This window comes from Varanus komodoensis, unplaced genomic scaffold, assembly GCF_004798865.1.
Source record: "Varanus komodoensis strain SLA01 unplaced genomic scaffold, ASM479886v1 scaffold4, whole genome shotgun sequence".
Classification (NCBI taxonomy): domain Eukaryota; kingdom Metazoa; phylum Chordata; class Lepidosauria; order Squamata; family Varanidae; genus Varanus; species Varanus komodoensis.
This window is the reverse complement of record NW_025335941.1, coordinates 43982425-43999474: the sequence shown is the minus strand read 5'-3', so window position 1 is coordinate 43999474 and position 17050 is coordinate 43982425. Positions and strand designations below refer to the sequence as shown.

Sequence of the window (17050 nt, the reverse complement as noted above, 5' to 3'; positions counted from 1 at the left end):
GGCTTTCCTTCTCTATTGCTTTGCCCATGCAGGCAAAGGTGATGGAGGAGTGAAACAAATTTTGATAAGGAATAAAGTCGTTCATTTATTTAGCTATTGCCTTCACTGTATGGGGAATGGAAGATGAAAGAAAAGTAAAGTGTGTGAGCTCCAGCTCCTGCTCCTGCTCCCATCTCAACTGGGACTTTGTGGAGGGAAATTCCCTTACCTGAGGTCCCAGAAATTTGGAGGTGCCAGCCTGGCAAGCCAGACTTAGCCCATAATCCAAAGGTTCCCTATCCCTCATTTAAGCTACTCAGGATAGTTTCACATGATGTGCTCCTGTAGGCTACAATCCTTTTGCTTCACAATCAACTAAAAAGCTCTTAAATCCTGTTAACAGAGGTTGAAAAGTTTTGCTTCTCCTTACATTCAGGAAAGTTTATCTCACTATGAAAGGGTAAAGAAATGAAGAAGTACAGTAGACAGCTCAATGGAGTGACTCTTCCCCATGAATAAATTTATTCAAACAGATGAAGCAGTAAAAAGATTGAGTGAAAAAACATTATTTCACCAACCCCTAGAAGCTAAAGGATGCTGCTTGAGGCAATATCCAAGCAGGCCCTCATGTTAAGGGGAGGCACTGCCAGTTCTGTTCTGTAGGGAGTGCCTCCTGTGTGCACAGCAGGGACTAAGCTGTTTCTCTAGAAACTAGAAATAAGTGGAAATGCTTTTTTCTGGAGCAGGACAAGTTGGCAGAGCTCACAGAACTAAGTTCTGTCAACTTGTTCAGATCCAGAAATTAATGTTTCTAGGCATTTTCCAATCATAAATGAAACACTAGATTGTGCATGTGAAGGTGCCACTTATGGGACAGAACTGGAGCTTGCCCTACTGGTGGAAGGGAATCGGTGGTGAACCCTACTTGCTGAGTGGCCGACTTGGATACTGCTCAATGCTTAATTTTTTCTTCAAGGTTATCCAGTATATATTTCTTTTAAATACTCCTTTTACTGTATGTATTGTTCTGATTGAGCAAAAAAAATAATGATGGGAAACAATACTGCTACATCCAAAGTAATGGATTTTAGAAAATATATGTTGGACCACCAGAGCATAATATATATAAATAAATATATAATAGGAATAAATAAATATTTAATATGGTTTCCTACATATGCTAGTCAAAAAGTTCAAATTATTGAAGAATCAGCCATGTCTCTTAAGATCAGAATTGATTTGAACTTGTTTTTAAGACCTAAAAATCTGTAAACGTTTTCTGCCACATAGAATAAGAAGCGCCGTGAACGCCGAGATCTGCTGAGGTTACAGCTACTGCGAATTTTTGAATTACTTGCTGATGCTGGTGTGATAAGTGATAGGTAGGACATTGCTTTTCAAATGGAAGAATGTTCTCTGACAGCACCAATTATGAATCTGAGTATTGTTATTGGAGAGTGGGTGCATTGGTAAAATAAAGTTGGCACATTTTCATGCTTAAATGTTAGATTATTTTTAAAATCTTGGCAGTGATATTTTAAATGTTATAGGCTGTGGCCTATCACGTGCAGTTCTTATTTTATCTGAACAATTCCTTAACACATTCTGCTTTTCTTTGCTATAGTACAAATGGAGCCTTGGAGCGGGATACCTTAGCACTTGGAGCCTTGTTCTTGGAATATGTTGATCTTACCCGCATGTTGTTGGAAGCTGAAAATGATAAAGAAGTTGAAATTCTTAAGGACATGAGAGCTCACTTTAGTGCAATGATCGCTAACTTGATTCAGTGTGTGCCAGGTATGGAGATGTTATAATCCTGTAAGTTACAAAATCACAAAGATGAAAAGCAAGGGAAGTGTTTGACAAAAGCATAGCAAGAGCTGTTGGCGGTAGAGGAGGAGGCTGTTTCATGTAGTGACTGAGAACAAAAGATTTTAAGACAGAATGTGATACAGATGAGCCTTAATGGGACCGGAACAGCAAGATTGGTAACCAGAGAAGAGTTGAAAACAAGCAAACAGTGTAGAAATTTAGAAAGTCTACAGTTGTAGAAATCATGTTTGATCTGTCGTATTCTATATATTGTCATTACTACATGAATATTGTGGATATATAATAAAAGGCAAGGGACTTCAGAAACGCCTAAAAACTGTTGTTAATCATGAATTACAGATGTAATTCTTAAAGTATTTAATCTGTTTAAGCAAATGAATTCTAAGAGCTTCTCCACAGGTTGCAAAGTGTCTATGTAGGATACATTTTCACAAAGCAGTGAAAATTAAACTGAGTGTGTTGACAGTTGCATGAAACTTGTACACAATGTATGTGGTTTGGGAAACCCACAAAAGCTGCTAGCTATGCCTTATGTCTGTCATGCAGACATCAGCTGTAATTCTTATGTGGGAATTCAGTGATACGAAATGGCTCTAAATTGGCTTGTATCCTACCACCTCAGGATTACTGGTTTGTGGCAGCCAATTGGTTATTATAGAAACAGCAAAGGAACAGTTGGCTTTCATCTCTAGAATACTAACTTTCATCAAGTAAAGTGATCATTGATTTTTCTTGTAGCTCAGGCTTAATTTAGCTTTGGTTACATGCCCTGCTCAGTAAAAGATTGCTTTGCAAATTGAACATGTTCTGTGTACTGAGACAGTGTGAAAGGCTCTACCTTTGCCAGTCTAAAGACTTCTTCATCATTCATGGAAAATTTCCATTAGATCTGGCTAATCACCTACAGGGCATTAAATCCAGGTGTGCAGAGTGCCTCATGAGTTCTAGTGCATGCATACTACTTGCAGCAATGACGCAGACCCCTTTTCAACATGTATAAAGGATTTCCTGTTTTACTCATTTTACTGTCCTTTCATTCAAAGTTCACCAAAATAAGGTTTCTGTAGTTAAAGCTTAAATCCAAACAAGACTGAGGTCACTTAAAAGGCAAATCAGGGAATATGGAATCAACTTGTGCTGGATAGGGTTACACTCTCCTTGAAGACTGAGGCTTGCAATTTGGGTGTGCTTTTGGACTAAGCCTTGAACTTTGGTGCCCAGGTTTAGCGGTAGTCAGGAGTGTGTTTGCACACCAAAGGTTAATGTGTCATCTGCACCTGTTCCTAGACATGCCTGATCTGGCCACAGTCACACACACCTTAGTCACACACACTTGGACTACTGCAGTGTCCTGTATGTGGAACTGTCTTTGAAAATTATCCAGAAACTTCAATTCATCTAGAATGCTGCGGGCAGCCTGTTGACTGGGGCTAGGTATAGGAGTATATGATTTCCCTTGTTAGAGTAGTTTCACTAACAAGCATCATGTAATTTGGGTGTCTCAAAATTTAGTGCATATTATGCAGATAGGATTCCTCAATGCGGCACCATACAGACATGTTGGTTTTCAGCTCCCATAATTCCTAACCAAGCTGGGAATTATGGGAACTGTGGTCTAACATGTCTGGAGGGTGCCAGCTTGGGGATGGCTGGTCTACCTAATAATACTTAACATTTTCTGGTACTTTAAAGTGTTCAAAGTGTACTTAAAAAGGCTGCTCAGTGTTGCTAATTTCATTTTGGAGAAAGTAATTACATAGTATATAGTAATTTCTCCTTTCCTCTGCCTCTTCAGCGGAGGCTGGTAAAGGATGAGGTGTTTGGCCTTTCTGTGACCAACCCTCATTGCTACTCTGACCAGAAGTAAAGGACAGGTGGATGACAAGGCAGAAGGGTCTGTTTGTGCCTCCCCTCTAGGTAGCATTATGGACCAATCCACATGAGCTCCATATTCTTTATTATCTTAAATGTTTGTACCAATTGCTTATATTGTCATATATGATGCCCAAGTGATACACAATAGTCCAGATGATCTACCAACTCTAAGTACTATTTTAAAGTATTTTCCAATTGATAAAGAATGACCCCAGACATCAATTATACTTATGCATTCCAATATGCTTGGGGCCTTTCATGATCTAGATTTATTGTGAGGTTGCTGCTGCTTTTCTGATCTGTAACACATATTTGTATTTATTGAATTCTCATTTATTGAGAGAGGCTGAGCAACAGAGAAGAGATGGAGCAGCTGCTGTCTTCTCTTGCTTGGATGCTTCCAACCTGCCTGTAGAAGTGACAAAGCTCGGAGGGGCTGTGGTGGGGTGAAGGTGATGGCTGGGGACTTCCTGGTTGGAGAGTCTTTTTTTCCAGGCTCTTCTGAAAAGGCAGTGGAAAGGAGGAGAAATGTCTGTTTATTGTTTGATTACTTCTTGTCACCAAGCCAACTTTGTTTCTTCAAAATAAAAGAAAGAAACAGACGTTTTAAGCTTCTTCTTCAAATAGGTGTTTCATGTCCGATTTAGTTAGGCCCTGGGCAATTGTATATTTCTTGTGATCCACTAAGAATACACTGGAAGATGGTACATTCTTGTGAAATGTTTTGTGTTCACAGCCACAAAAAGTATTCCAGGGCCACATAATTTTATATCGGATTTTTGTTTGTGTTTTCCTTTTGCTAAATAATTAATAAAACCTAAGTTTATGTTTCTTCACTCAGTTCATCATAGGAGATTTCTTTTCCCTCAGCAAAGCTTGAGGCACCACCTTTTCATCTTGTTTAGTCAATGGGCTGGTCCTTTCAGTATTATGTTTACACCACTGGATCGTTACAGTGACAGAAATCATCAGATTACAAGATACCAGTATTGTGCTCTAAAGGTATGCCATGAATCTATATACTGTATAAAAGTTCCCATCCTAGATAAACTATTCTTAAGAAAGTGGTAGAAATGATGGGTTTATTTTTCGACAAATTATACGTTTTTCTTTTTCCAAAATCAATGTCCTGTACTGTCTTTCTTATTTTTATACACTATTGAGTTAAGTACTATTGAGGGTGGGAAAAGCTGGTGTTAATTGCAAAATTCTAAACATACTTGCTTTAAAGCAGCAAACATTTATCGCTGAATCCTAGATGCTTATTTTGAAAATTTGTTAGTAAATATTTTTCACTTAAAAATAACATGGGGCAGTTTTCTGTCTTGCAAACAGGAAACTACTGCTGTGGTGATTATTCTTGAATATCTGCTTTCAAGCTGACAGTATAACTAGGTGTTGATGCTTTGTCAAAATGAAATGGATGTCAAGGGATGATGTTGGAGCCTTTTTGATTAATAAGTAGTGGGTGCAGGTTGGAGAGAGCTGATTTCAGGTAAGGTGAGAGTAAACTGCTTCAGGCTATAGCTGAATATAAGGAGAGATGGAAGTCATAAGAAATAAGAACATCAGAAGAGTCATGCTAGATCAGGCCAGGTCCATCTTGCCTGATTCTTGTTGCATGGTGGCCAACCACTTGCCTATGAAAAATGCACAAGTACACCCACATAAAGTCATTTGTCTTTAGCTACATCTATACTTCATAGGAGTCTCATTAAAGTGCCTTCAACATCTTCATTGTGTTCCTTGATAAATTTCGTTGTGTTTAGAATCTACAATGATTCTACAGTGTATGGTGGGCAACATATTGAAATAAATTATAAAACTGTGTTAATCATAGTTGCATTTATAAAATGAGCTGCTTTTTTTCTGTCATTAGGCAATGTCAGCTGTACTGTGCTGTGGCCCTGTATTTGACAATGTGGGACTCTCTCCTGATGGCTATCTCTACAAATGGCTTGATAATATTTTAGCATGTCAGGATTTACGAGTGAGTAATGCAGTAATTATACGTACTTTTAAAATCACTTTGTATTGGTTGAATGCAGTCCAGCTGAACTGCATTTTACATGACAAACAGCAACGTCTCTGCAGTGAATGTAGAACTAGTAGTGATAAGTTACCTTTATCACCACACTGTTGAAGTAGGAAAATGATTTGTGTTATTTTTCTTTCAAGACATATACCTTTCTATAGTTTACTTGTTTAAATTTCTCCAAAGAAATAATCTAGGCATTCAAAAAGGTTAAGGATAATTTGATCTCAGTTAGTGCTTGCCTTTCTGTGTGAAGTCTTTCCACTCCATATGCCACCACCCAGTGCAGGCTTTCTGAAATGCAAATGTAAAAGCACCTCTGGCGTACTTAAAATAGCTGATGGTGAATCAAATCTGTGTGAGTAGGCAGATCTTTGGGAAAAGGCCAAAATGAATACTACCTTTAGGAGAAAATAAGGCCAGTAAGATGGAAGACCAGTATTTTCCTTGCATCTCTGCCATATTAAATTTTCCTGAACCTGTTTTAAAATGTTCTCACTGTATCCATTTAACAGTGATTTCTGTGTGTAGAGATGGAGCATTTCATATGTGCTTAGAATTAAATGTGTAATAAGTTCATTCACTTTTCATAACTTGTTCAGCTTTCAAGGTTTAATACTTGGCATAACCTTGGAATATTTTGGTGAAGGCTAGGATGCCAAGAATGGGGCAAAGGAAGGCATGTAGAGAGGAGACAGCAAACTAATAGGCTTAGAGAGTTACAAAATTGTAGACAGAGAGAAAATCTGTGGCTTCGTACCACTAAAACCCTGAGCAATCAATGGAAGCCTTGCCTCAACCTCTTGTTCATGTGCTTGTGTTTTGAACAATCATGAGAGCTATAGGCATTTGAATACACGAAAATCTCCTGCCCACAACTGTTATCTCCACTGTGCTGTAACATAACACCATACAACTTAGGCTGCGCTTGTTCCAAAGAATTGGAACTTTCTTTGGAGCTGCCTGAACACCCAGAAAATGTCATCAAAATGCAAACATAACAAATGGTTTGTTTCTTGCCTCAATAAAGTAGGTGTATATATAATAATTGTTATTATTGATATTACCACCCCACAGCCAAAGCTCTCTGAGCGATTTACACAATCCATAAAAACAGAGGAAAAATACAATAAAATATCATAATATCAGAAAAAATGTTTTAAAGTACAAAACAGCTAAAAACAGTAATCAGAAATAACAAAAGAGTGACTACAAAACTCATGGTGATCCCCCTCAAGCTCCTGGTTGGCCGAGTAAGTCTTTAAAAGCCTCAAAAAAGAGGACCATCTTAACCTGGCACCAAAAGATGACAGATTCAGCACCAACCAAACTGCAGTAGGGAGGTTATTCCATAGATGAAGGGCCACCACTGAGACAGCCTTTCCCTTTATTACCACCCTTTGCACTTTCTTAGAGTTGCCACTCAGAGGAAGGCCCCGAGGTTGATGGTCGTGTCCAGGTAGATAATGGTTGGGAAAAACCTATTGAATGCAATCCTATGTACTTTTGAGTAGACCTATGTAGTAGCTATTAGCCGTAATAGCTAAAAATAATATCCAAGGTCATTTATGGAATAGTTCTGATTGGCAGATGCTGAGTAAAGCTACAGGAAATAGCCATCACCTTAGCAACAGTTGTGACCACCCAAAGGCATATGACTAGCCACTGCTCAAAACACAAAACTGGTCTTGGTGGGCTTTGGATAGACTCAACGACATGGTTCTTAGCTTCCTTATGCTCTTAATTATTGATACAAGTATTGTTTGTGTTATTTCAAAACACTGTGTCATTCTCTGTGCACTCAGGTTCATCAGCTTGGCTATGAAGTAGTTGTTTTGTTGCTGGAGTTAAATCCTGACCAAATCAATCTCTTCAACTGGGCTATAGACCGCTGTTATACTGGATCATATCAACTTGCTTCGGGATGCTTCAAAGCCATTGCAACTGTGTGTGGAAGCAGGTATCAGCCAGTCTTAAAGTAGGAGATGTTAGGACTTTGCCATCTGAAAAAATGCAATTTTCTTGTAATGAGAGCAAAGATAATTTAAACAATCCTAGGATCTTTGGACAGAAATAAACATAATTTCTACAAAATATAATGGAAACATTAAAAGAATCAGTTAACATCTGAAGTACTTTTGGAATTGGTTAGTGTAGCTTCTGAATATTCCCATTGGAGTTGGTAGGACAAAAGCAAGTAACTGGAAATGAAGCAGATGGTCTAAGGTTTGGTTTTTCTGTTTTCCCTGGAACATAGACTTCTCTGCAACTTGGTGCTACACTGGAGAAAAGAACTGGGACAGGTGTAACACCTTCACAGCAATTGCACTCACTACATATACCTCCTTCTCAAAAATGCTAGCATGCAATAGGAATAGCACCACTATGGGGTAACAGCCAGGGTGAAGAGATGCTGAGCTAGTTCAAGGTTGAGATTCTGATGAAAATAGTATTGGTTGCTTAGATGCAAAGTAATATAGGCTGAGATGTAAATCATTTGCAGTTGTAAATAATTTTAGCTAATTATAGTTGAGGATTAACAATCTTTCAGAATCACCTTTTGACAAAATGTTTTTGGTTTAGTATTTCAAGGCATGAAATTGAATGTTTGTTGATAACATTTAATATAGTTCATTGCTTTATTTGACAGATTTATATATTGTTTGTTGCAACATGCAGTTGATTTTTTAAAATTTTAAATTATAAGGAATCTCTGTGAAATGATAACATGTGTCTGTTCTTTCAGGAACTATCCTTTTGATATCGTGACACTTTTAAATCTAGTCTTGTTTAAAGCATCTGACACCAATAGAGAAATTTATGAGATTTCCATGCAACTCATGCAGGCATGTATGAAATAAATTGTAAAAACCTTTAAAAACCTAAGGAAAAGCAAGTAACTATAGAGCTTCCTAATGCGTTTATTTTCATCACTGATAATCTAGTATGCAAATATTGCAATAATCCTTTATATAGAATTTTATTGCCGTAGTATTAAAGGGAGGGCAGCAAGGAAAAAGTGAGAGTGCCAGGGTGGTTCTGGCTATTTATTTTCAACACTATCCTTATGTTACCAACTATTGGACTGAGCTGGGTTGGTTTGGCACAGGCTTGGTTTGGCAAATGCATTCTGTATGGTTTACCTGGGAGTTTTAGCTCTTATTAAGTGGTCGGCAATAGACAAGCAGAGTGGCAGGAAAAGGTGGCACAAGAGATCAAAGGAGGGAGGGAGGCCAGAAGGGGCAATTGTCTGAGGACAAAGCTTTATCTAATCAGGCTGACTGTCACAGTGGGAGGTGGAAGAGAAATGGAGGAGAAATAATGTCAATAGTTAGGCCACAGGGTGATTTTTGACTGTCCTAGAAATGCAAACATCTAAGAAGTTTCTGTCAGATGAAAAATGTATGGCAAAATCTGTAGATAATCTTGTGATGTTCAAAATGAATATATTGGAAATGTGTAATATCACTTTATTTTCTCATCTTTTTATAGATTTTAGAAGCAAAGCTTTTTGTTTATTCAAAGAAAGTAGCTGAGCAGAGGCCGGGCAGTATTCTTTATGGGACTCATGGTCCACTGCCACCACTTTACAGTGTATCACTAGCTCATCTATCATATGAACTGGCAAGAATGTATCCTGAACTCACACTTCCATTGTTTTCAGGTGAAACTTCCTATTCATCTTTGCCAAGAGTAATTTGCTGAAGGGATAGAGTATTATTCCTTTGTGGAACAAGGTTTATATAAGTGAAAGTCCAATATATCAGGGAGGCATTTCCTCTTTTCAGCTTTTTTCCTCTGCTTTGCACTGGAAGCAGTAGACTGTGTGAGCATTCTAGACTGTGTGAGCCCGCTGTGTGAGCATTCTAAGTTATATCATTTCATTCCCGGCACAGTTTGGGTTAATGTTAATAAGAACATGATTTTTCCTTAATATGTTCATTGTTAAATATATATGTTGCTTTTGTTTGTCATTGGTTAGCTTCACTTCACTGTTCTATGCGTTTGGAGGATGCATTTGAATGCAGATCAAAGTTCAAGGATTTAGGTTTCAGACTTTTCACTCTTTTGTTAGATTTATTGTAATGTTTGCTTTTAAATCAATTAGTTTAAATTATTAGTTTAAACTGAATTCTGGACAATTGTAATATGTATGTTTAAACAGAAAGAAGGCCTTCAACTCTCAGCATTCTTCAGTAAGCTGGCCCCCCAAAATGGCATACCAAATAACCATATTACTGCCTCTTCTTTCTTTTAATACTCCGTAGCTACTACAAAGTACCAAAATGATTGCCAATAGCTTGAAAACAACTTAATTTTTACCCTTCTGCCACTTCACAGGTTGCCCTGGAAGCCTTTTTTCTAATTTTTTAAGTTCCACGAGATTCAGTTCCAGGACAAGAAATGACCCACCCCTAAGGCAGAGAAACAGAAATAAGTAATCTGTTAGTTGTAGGTAATAAAACCAGTATTCATATTTGTCATGGATCAGAAGTTCTGCAATTACTTTTCTTGAAGACTTCTAAGGAAAAACAGAGTGCATATGGTGGTACTAAATGTGTGATACTCCAGCTTCTAAATCTAGGATCCTATGATTCTTTTCTGTTTGTTTTTAGAAGTAAGTCAGCGATTCCCAACAACTCATCCAAATGGACGCCAGATCATGCTTACCTACTTGCTGCCATGGCTTCATAACCTTGAACTTGTAGACAGCAGGCTTCTTCTCCCGGGCTCAAGTCCTAGCACCCCAGAGGATGAGGTAAAGGACAAAGGAGGAGAAATACCTATCACATGCGGATTGAAAGGAAATGGCTGGGGGTCTCCTGAGGCCACATCATTGGTACTTAATAATCTGATGTATATGACTGCTAAGGTATGTAAGTAAAGTAAATTTAATATGGCTATTAAATATGCATTCCAGTGCAGTGTTTTATGAACAGTATGTTTTAAATATTTTTATCCCACTATTGCTCCAAGAAGTTCAAAGTTGCATGCATATTCCACTCATGACATGCCTACCATGTGCATGTCCAGCCTATCCTTGAAGCAGATTTCCCTGCTTAAGTCGAGCGTTCTGTATCCACTTCACTACAGTTCCAGTATATTTCTGCAGTTTTTACATAGGGCAATTCTTATCCTGATCTGTTAGAACTGTCCAGATGTTAGTCTGTGGTGCCCTACTGGCATATCCATAGCTAGTTAGCCCTACTCACCCAGCCAGTGTTGAAAAAGGATGGGAGTTATAGACCAAACCATCTGGAGAGACACAACTTGCCCACCCTAGTATTAGGATTCTGGCCTCTGATGTTCAGAAAAAACACAAGGTCATTCTATCCGTGTGCACAGTTCTGTCATGTGGCTTGTGGTATTTTAGCTTGGTATCAAGCAACAACAGCAAAAACAGTCCTTTAAAAAATGTATTACTTGTGAGCATTTCACACATTTTAGCAGAAAAGTTACTGTGCTTTTATTGAGTTCAGTGTTTTGTGTTTTCATACAGTATGGAGATGAAGTCCCTGGACCTGAAATGGAAAATGTCTGGAATGCTTTAGCCAACAATGAAAAATGGAGCAACAACCTGAGAATAACACTGCAGTTTCTAATTAGCTTGTGTGGAGTTAGCAGTGATACTATCCTTTTACCATATGTAAGTGAATATTAAAACTAGTCAGGTTGTTCTTACAGAGCGGAGTTATCTGTTTCAGATACTTGTCCACTAGAAATAATATGCATTTATTGAACTAAAGTTGTTTGGTTGATAGAGTAGATTAGCATCTATACTGTAGGTAGATAGGAGAATAAAAATCAAGTATATTTGTGGAAATCATAGCAAGGTAACCACTGTGCCCTGCATATAATAATGAGGCATAAACTCGGGTATGAAACTATGGCTGCCTTCTCCATTACTGTTCAGTTAAAATGTGTGTGTGTTTGTGTATCCCATACATAGGTATTTTTATATCAAGTTCCTCATTTCCTCTCCCCTTTCTGTACTATCAAGGCAGTCTAATTTGTCTCAAAAGAAGAAACTTCTAAATGTGGAAACTGTTAAAAAGGAAGTTGAAAGGGGGTTAAAGGAGGTTCAGGGGGTTAAATCCATTAATAATGCTTGAAGGCTCCTCAGAACCACAATAATAGAAACTCAGCTAGAATGCTTACTATAGGTTAGGAAATGTAGCACCATGTCCAAGAGGTCACCAGCATCATGAAGGAGTAATATCAAGGAATATATTGAAGAAAAGAAGGCTTCCTTCAGGAAATAGAAGTCTTGTTCAAAGGAGCAGAACAAGAGGAAACACAGATTTACACAAAGGAAATACAAGTAGACAGAAATGCATTTTGCCTGAGTTCATGTTTTCAAGAATGTCAGGAATCTGAGGAATAGAAGGAAATAGTGATGTCAGAAATCCTCGATTTGATAAAGTTGATAAATCTGAAGCTACCAAAATGGTACCTATCCTAGAATTCTTACATAATTCAAACATGAAATTGCAGTTTTTCTCACAAAATATGTAGCATATCCCTAAGATCAGCCTCTGTACCAGACACCCGGAGAATGACCCATGTAGCACCAACTTTTTAAAGGAATCCTAGGGTGGAAGGATTCAGGAAATTACAGACTGCTTAGCTTGGCATTTATTCCTAATTGGTTGAGATTATTATTATTCAAGATAAAATGTGTAAGCATAGAAAAGGACAAGTCCTGCTGAAAACAATTCAACATGACTTCCATAAAGATGAGCCTTGTCTCATTACCTTTTTAGCAGTTGAGGTTGGTGGCTCTGGTGTTAGTAGAGGTTGATATCCTTTTTAGGTTTCAGTCTGAAATCTAAGGAGTTTTCCATGTTGGTGTAACTACTCTGGGGTAGGGTTTTGTTGTTGTTTTTTACTACATTTTTATACTGCCTCATATCCCATTGGGCTCTCTGGGCAGTTTACAAGTGTAAACTTGTAACAGTACAATAATCATAATTAGACAAACAAGAACGATAAAACCAATATACAGTGGTTAAGGTAAAATTAATACACAATAGCAGCAGATGAATAAAAATAGATCTTATCTATTAAAATATCTGGAAAATAAATAGGTTTTCACCTGGTGCAACTGGAGCATGTCCAAAGCAGCTGGAGAGAAGCAAGGAAAGAAGACTTAGACCATTACTCTTTGCTTATGGGCTTCCTGCAGGCATCGGGTTGGCTACTGAATGCTGGAGGGAAAGCACTCGTCTTCCAGCAGCACAGGTTGAGCACTAAGGAGAGCTCCTTCAAAGTTCAGACTAAAATATGGATACGCCACCTCACTAACATTACAGCTGCTAGCCTCCCCAGCCTTTCATAGTTATTTGAGAATGTCAGTAAACATATGGACAGGGGTCAAGTACCAACAAGGTATGGCAGGTTCAGAGGTGAAGGAAAGGTCAGAAGTTAGCAAGGATCCTATACTGACAACGCATGGCAGAAGTAAAAGAAAGCTGAAGTCACATACTAGCAAGACACAGCAGGGCCAGGTGGGCAAGAGAAGATTAGAGAGACTGAGCATCCCATGATTGTAGACAAATGTTACATTAGACAAGTGGATGGAGGGTGAGAAATATATTGAACATTGTTATAACTTCTGAAGTATCTGTGTGTGTTATATTGACTGTGCACATCTTTCAGTTATACTTTGTAGAAGCTAAATACTGCTTTTTGTTTAGATCAAAAAAGTGGCTATCTATTTATGTCGGAACAATACTATTCAAACAATGGAGGAACTTCTGTTTGAGCTTCAACAGACAGATCCAGTAAACCCCATAGTTCAACATTGTGACAATCCACCCTTCTATCGCTTTACTGCCAGCAATAAGGCCTCAGCTGCTGCTTCTGGTAAAAGATTAACCTTTATCTTTTATAGCTTAATTTGTAAAAAGATACTGTATATGAAGGAACTATCAACATTTGTTCCAAACTCTGTTGAATGTGTTATGTTACATTTATCTCTAGCATAGGAGTAGACCTATTTAAATCAATGGAACGAGTTAATTATGCCTGAAAAGCCTATGAGTCTTCTTGATTTCTGTAGATTTACTTAAGATGAACACCATCTTATACCTGCTGTAGAACTGGCATTCCTGATAATAAATGGGAGGTTTCTTTCTGTCTATGTGTATAATACTTATACTAATGATTCGATCCCAGATTCTGCTGCACTATAAAAAAAAGCCCGGAGACTAATTGGGATGTTTCACGTAAAGCTATGTGCATTTATTCAAACTGTAAGCAAGAAAGTGAGCCAGATTCTCAGACTTTCTCAAAACTATTCATCCTCTGAACCTCTGCAACCAGAAAGGAGAGGAACATATCAGCTACTAACCTGATTCACAGAACACAACATGCCAGAGTACACATTGGCTACAGTTGAGTCTAGGTTGTTGAATTGTGGCTTATTGTGTTGTATGAATTGAGCTGTGTTAACAGACCATGGTTTTTTAACCATGAATTGTCCACAGTTCACAACCCAACAACAAATCATGTTTGCACTTTGTTCATGGTTAACAAACCAGGGTTTGTTAAGTTAGATGGGTTCACATAATACAGCAACAACCCAAAGTTGTTGAACAATGCAATACATAGTACAACTATCCTAACTCACACTCAATCCATATTCTCAGTGTGTAAACCCAGTCATTGTGCTGAGGCCCATAGGCTGTCTTAGTTTTTGCTTAGCCTTATTCGTATTTTAGATGTAATCAGTATTGTAGATATAAAGGGCTTACCCTAACCACAAACCTATAGAATAGGACTGCTCTAAACCAAAAAAAAAGAAAAAATAAATAAGTAAAACAAGTGGAAACCTGCAATGATGATGGAATGAAAGAAGCTTGCTAGCTTCAAACTACAATATTCAGTGATAGATCAGGCTGAGAGAAAATATTATCGGAGCCTACTTCTTCTAATTGCCTAGAGCTTTGAAGGTGAAGGATAGTTTCAGCCATTCTTTCATCCCAAATCTTTGCTTAGGTGAAATGAATTGGTGGTCACAGATGCAACAACAACCTTTCCAGAGTTCTGACTTTACAGGTGGGGCTTTACAGGAGGAAGCTTCTCCTGAGTCTAATGTTGTACTCTTTAACAGGCCATTCATTGCAAACAGGAGTGAAGGAGGACAAAGCTATAACTTTACAGAATTTGTTTTTTTATCTTCCACATATATCAGCATAAGACTCTGAGCGTAAGACTTGCTCTGAAAGTCTGAGGATTATTTTGCGAGGCTGGCTGATTGCTGTGAGAAATGGTCACATCTGTCATTACACAGTGTTGCCTAATGCTAGGGGATTTTTTTTCAGCTTGAATTAAAAATCTTTCCTAATGTGTATGCTCTTAGTGTGTTTGTTTGTTTGTTTTAAATATGCTTTTTACATGTGCAGGAACCACATCAAGCAGTAATACTGTAGTAGCTGGCCAAGATAGTTTCCCTGACACTGAAGAGAACAGAATTGTGAAAGAAACAGATGAAAGGTTTGTAATCTGGTCACTCTTTCTTAAGCATTAGATCCCTGAAACTCAAAGGCCAGGTCCCCTCCAACTTGAGTAATTTACAGTACATCTGTCACTGTACGTTAGGTAAGTGCAGCTATCTAAACCTAGTACCAAACCTAGAGAATCTGCCACCGATTTGTATAGATCACCCGAAACAACATAATGATTCTGCATAGGGATGCGCAAGGAATTTGTTTATGGCCAGGAATCCATCAGATTCCTTGGACTTGGCTGCCTGGACTCCAGTTTGCTTTACAGTGGCCCTGAGCCCAAGTACCCAGCAAACGCTTCTGGCACTGGGCACAGAAGATGGTCACTGGGAACGATGTTTGGTATGACTGCTTGCCCCTTTTCTGTGCACTGCCACTGCCACTGGTGGTAGCACCAGACATGAAAGAAGGTCAGTTGCCAGGAGTGGAACCTGATGCGACCACGCACAGCGCTCTGCATAAGGGGAGTACCATCTTGGGGATACAGTTCTTTTCCATTCCATTCCTAATTATGTCTAACATGGACTTTACCTTTTTCACAGTAGCTGTTCACTGGGTTGATATTTTCATCAAGTTGGCCACTACGCACCCAAGGATCTTCTTGATCAGTCACTGCTAGCTCAGATCCCATCAGTTATTTCAAGTTGAGGTTTTTTTGCGCTGACATGCATTTCTTTACATTTCCTTACATAAAACTGTATTTGCCATGTTGATGCCCATTCTTCCAGCTTTGCAAGATCCCTTTGGAACTCCTCACAGTCTCTTTTGGTTTTAACCATCCTGAATAATGTCATCAGCAAATATGGTCCCTTCACTGCTTACTCCTAATTACAGATCATTTACAAATAGGTTAAAAAGCATTGGTCCTGATACAGAAGCCTGAGGGACCCCAGCTGTTCATTAGGTCAAATTATCATTTATTTCCAGTTTCTGCCTTCTGTTCTTTAGCTTGTTACTAATTCAAAAGTCCCCACCCCCATCCTATTACAATTAAGCATCTTTGGTGTGGGACTTTGTCAAAAACCTTTTGGAAACCCACATAAACAATGTCTACTGCATTGCCTCTCTCCACGTACTTACTGATACTCTCAAAAACCTCTAACAAGTCAGTATGACAGGACTTATCTTTGCAGAAGCTCTGTTGATTCTTTTCCATCAGGACTTGTCCCTCTACCTGCTTTCTGATTTTGCTTTTAATAACACTTTCAACCAAGTTACCCAGAACAGATGTTAAGCTAACTGGCCTGAAATTTCCTGTTTGACCCTAGATCACTTTTTGAAAATTGGTGCTACACTGACCATTCTTCAGTCCTCTGGTATGGAAGATGATCCTGGATCCATATTACATATTTTTGTAAGAAGATCAGCAATTTCATGTTTAAGCTATTGAAGAACTCTAGGATGGCTACCATCTGGCCTGGCGATTTGTTAACATTCAGTTTGTCAATAAGATGAGAATTTCATCTTTCCTCATTACCATCTCCCTTAATTTCTCAGATTCCCTTCCTGAATACATCATTTCAAGAACAGGGATATGTTTGGTATCCTCTGTTGTAAAGACAGATGAAAAGAATTCAATTTCTCTGCAATCTTCTTATTCCCCTTTAGTGCTTCTTTAATTTCATTATCATCCAGTGGTCCAACTGCCTCTTTGATTGGTTTCTTTCTTCTGATATATTTCAAGAATTCTTAATTGTTGGCCTTGATGTTGTTACTTATGTGCTCCTCAAAATGTTTCTTTACATCTCCCTTTGTTGTTTGTGCTTCCTTTTGTTTTCCTGATTTGGGCAAGATTTCCATTTCTCTTTAACTGCTTCCT

At 38.3% G+C, this 17050-nt stretch overlaps 1 protein-coding gene across 8 annotated transcripts in view; it reads left to right on the top strand.

Moving 5' to 3' along the window:
* Positions 1 to 17050, top strand: part of FRY (FRY microtubule binding protein) — a 181151-nt gene that overhangs the window by 99404 nt on the left and 64697 nt on the right. For 7 of the 8 annotated variants that reach the window (XR_006415838.1, XM_044441610.1, XM_044441614.1 and 4 more), the window contains exons 25-35: positions 1270 to 1361; positions 1604 to 1776; positions 4529 to 4689; positions 5567 to 5677; positions 7528 to 7682; positions 8469 to 8568; positions 9215 to 9386; positions 10339 to 10595; positions 11223 to 11369; positions 13420 to 13588; positions 15130 to 15220. Coding sequence is in view for 7 of the 8 variants with exons in the window: in XM_044441610.1 (XP_044297545.1) it covers positions 1270 to 1361; positions 1604 to 1776; positions 4529 to 4689; positions 5567 to 5677; positions 7528 to 7682; positions 8469 to 8568; positions 9215 to 9386; positions 10339 to 10595; positions 11223 to 11369; positions 13420 to 13588; positions 15130 to 15220 (1628 nt within the window). In the remaining variant the exon portion in view is untranslated. The remainder of the gene's footprint in view (positions 1 to 1269; positions 1362 to 1603; positions 1777 to 4528; positions 4690 to 5566; positions 5678 to 7527; positions 7683 to 8468; positions 8569 to 9214; positions 9387 to 10338; positions 10596 to 11222; positions 11370 to 13419; positions 13589 to 15129; positions 15221 to 17050) is intronic. The other variant, XM_044441615.1, reaches the window with a different exon arrangement.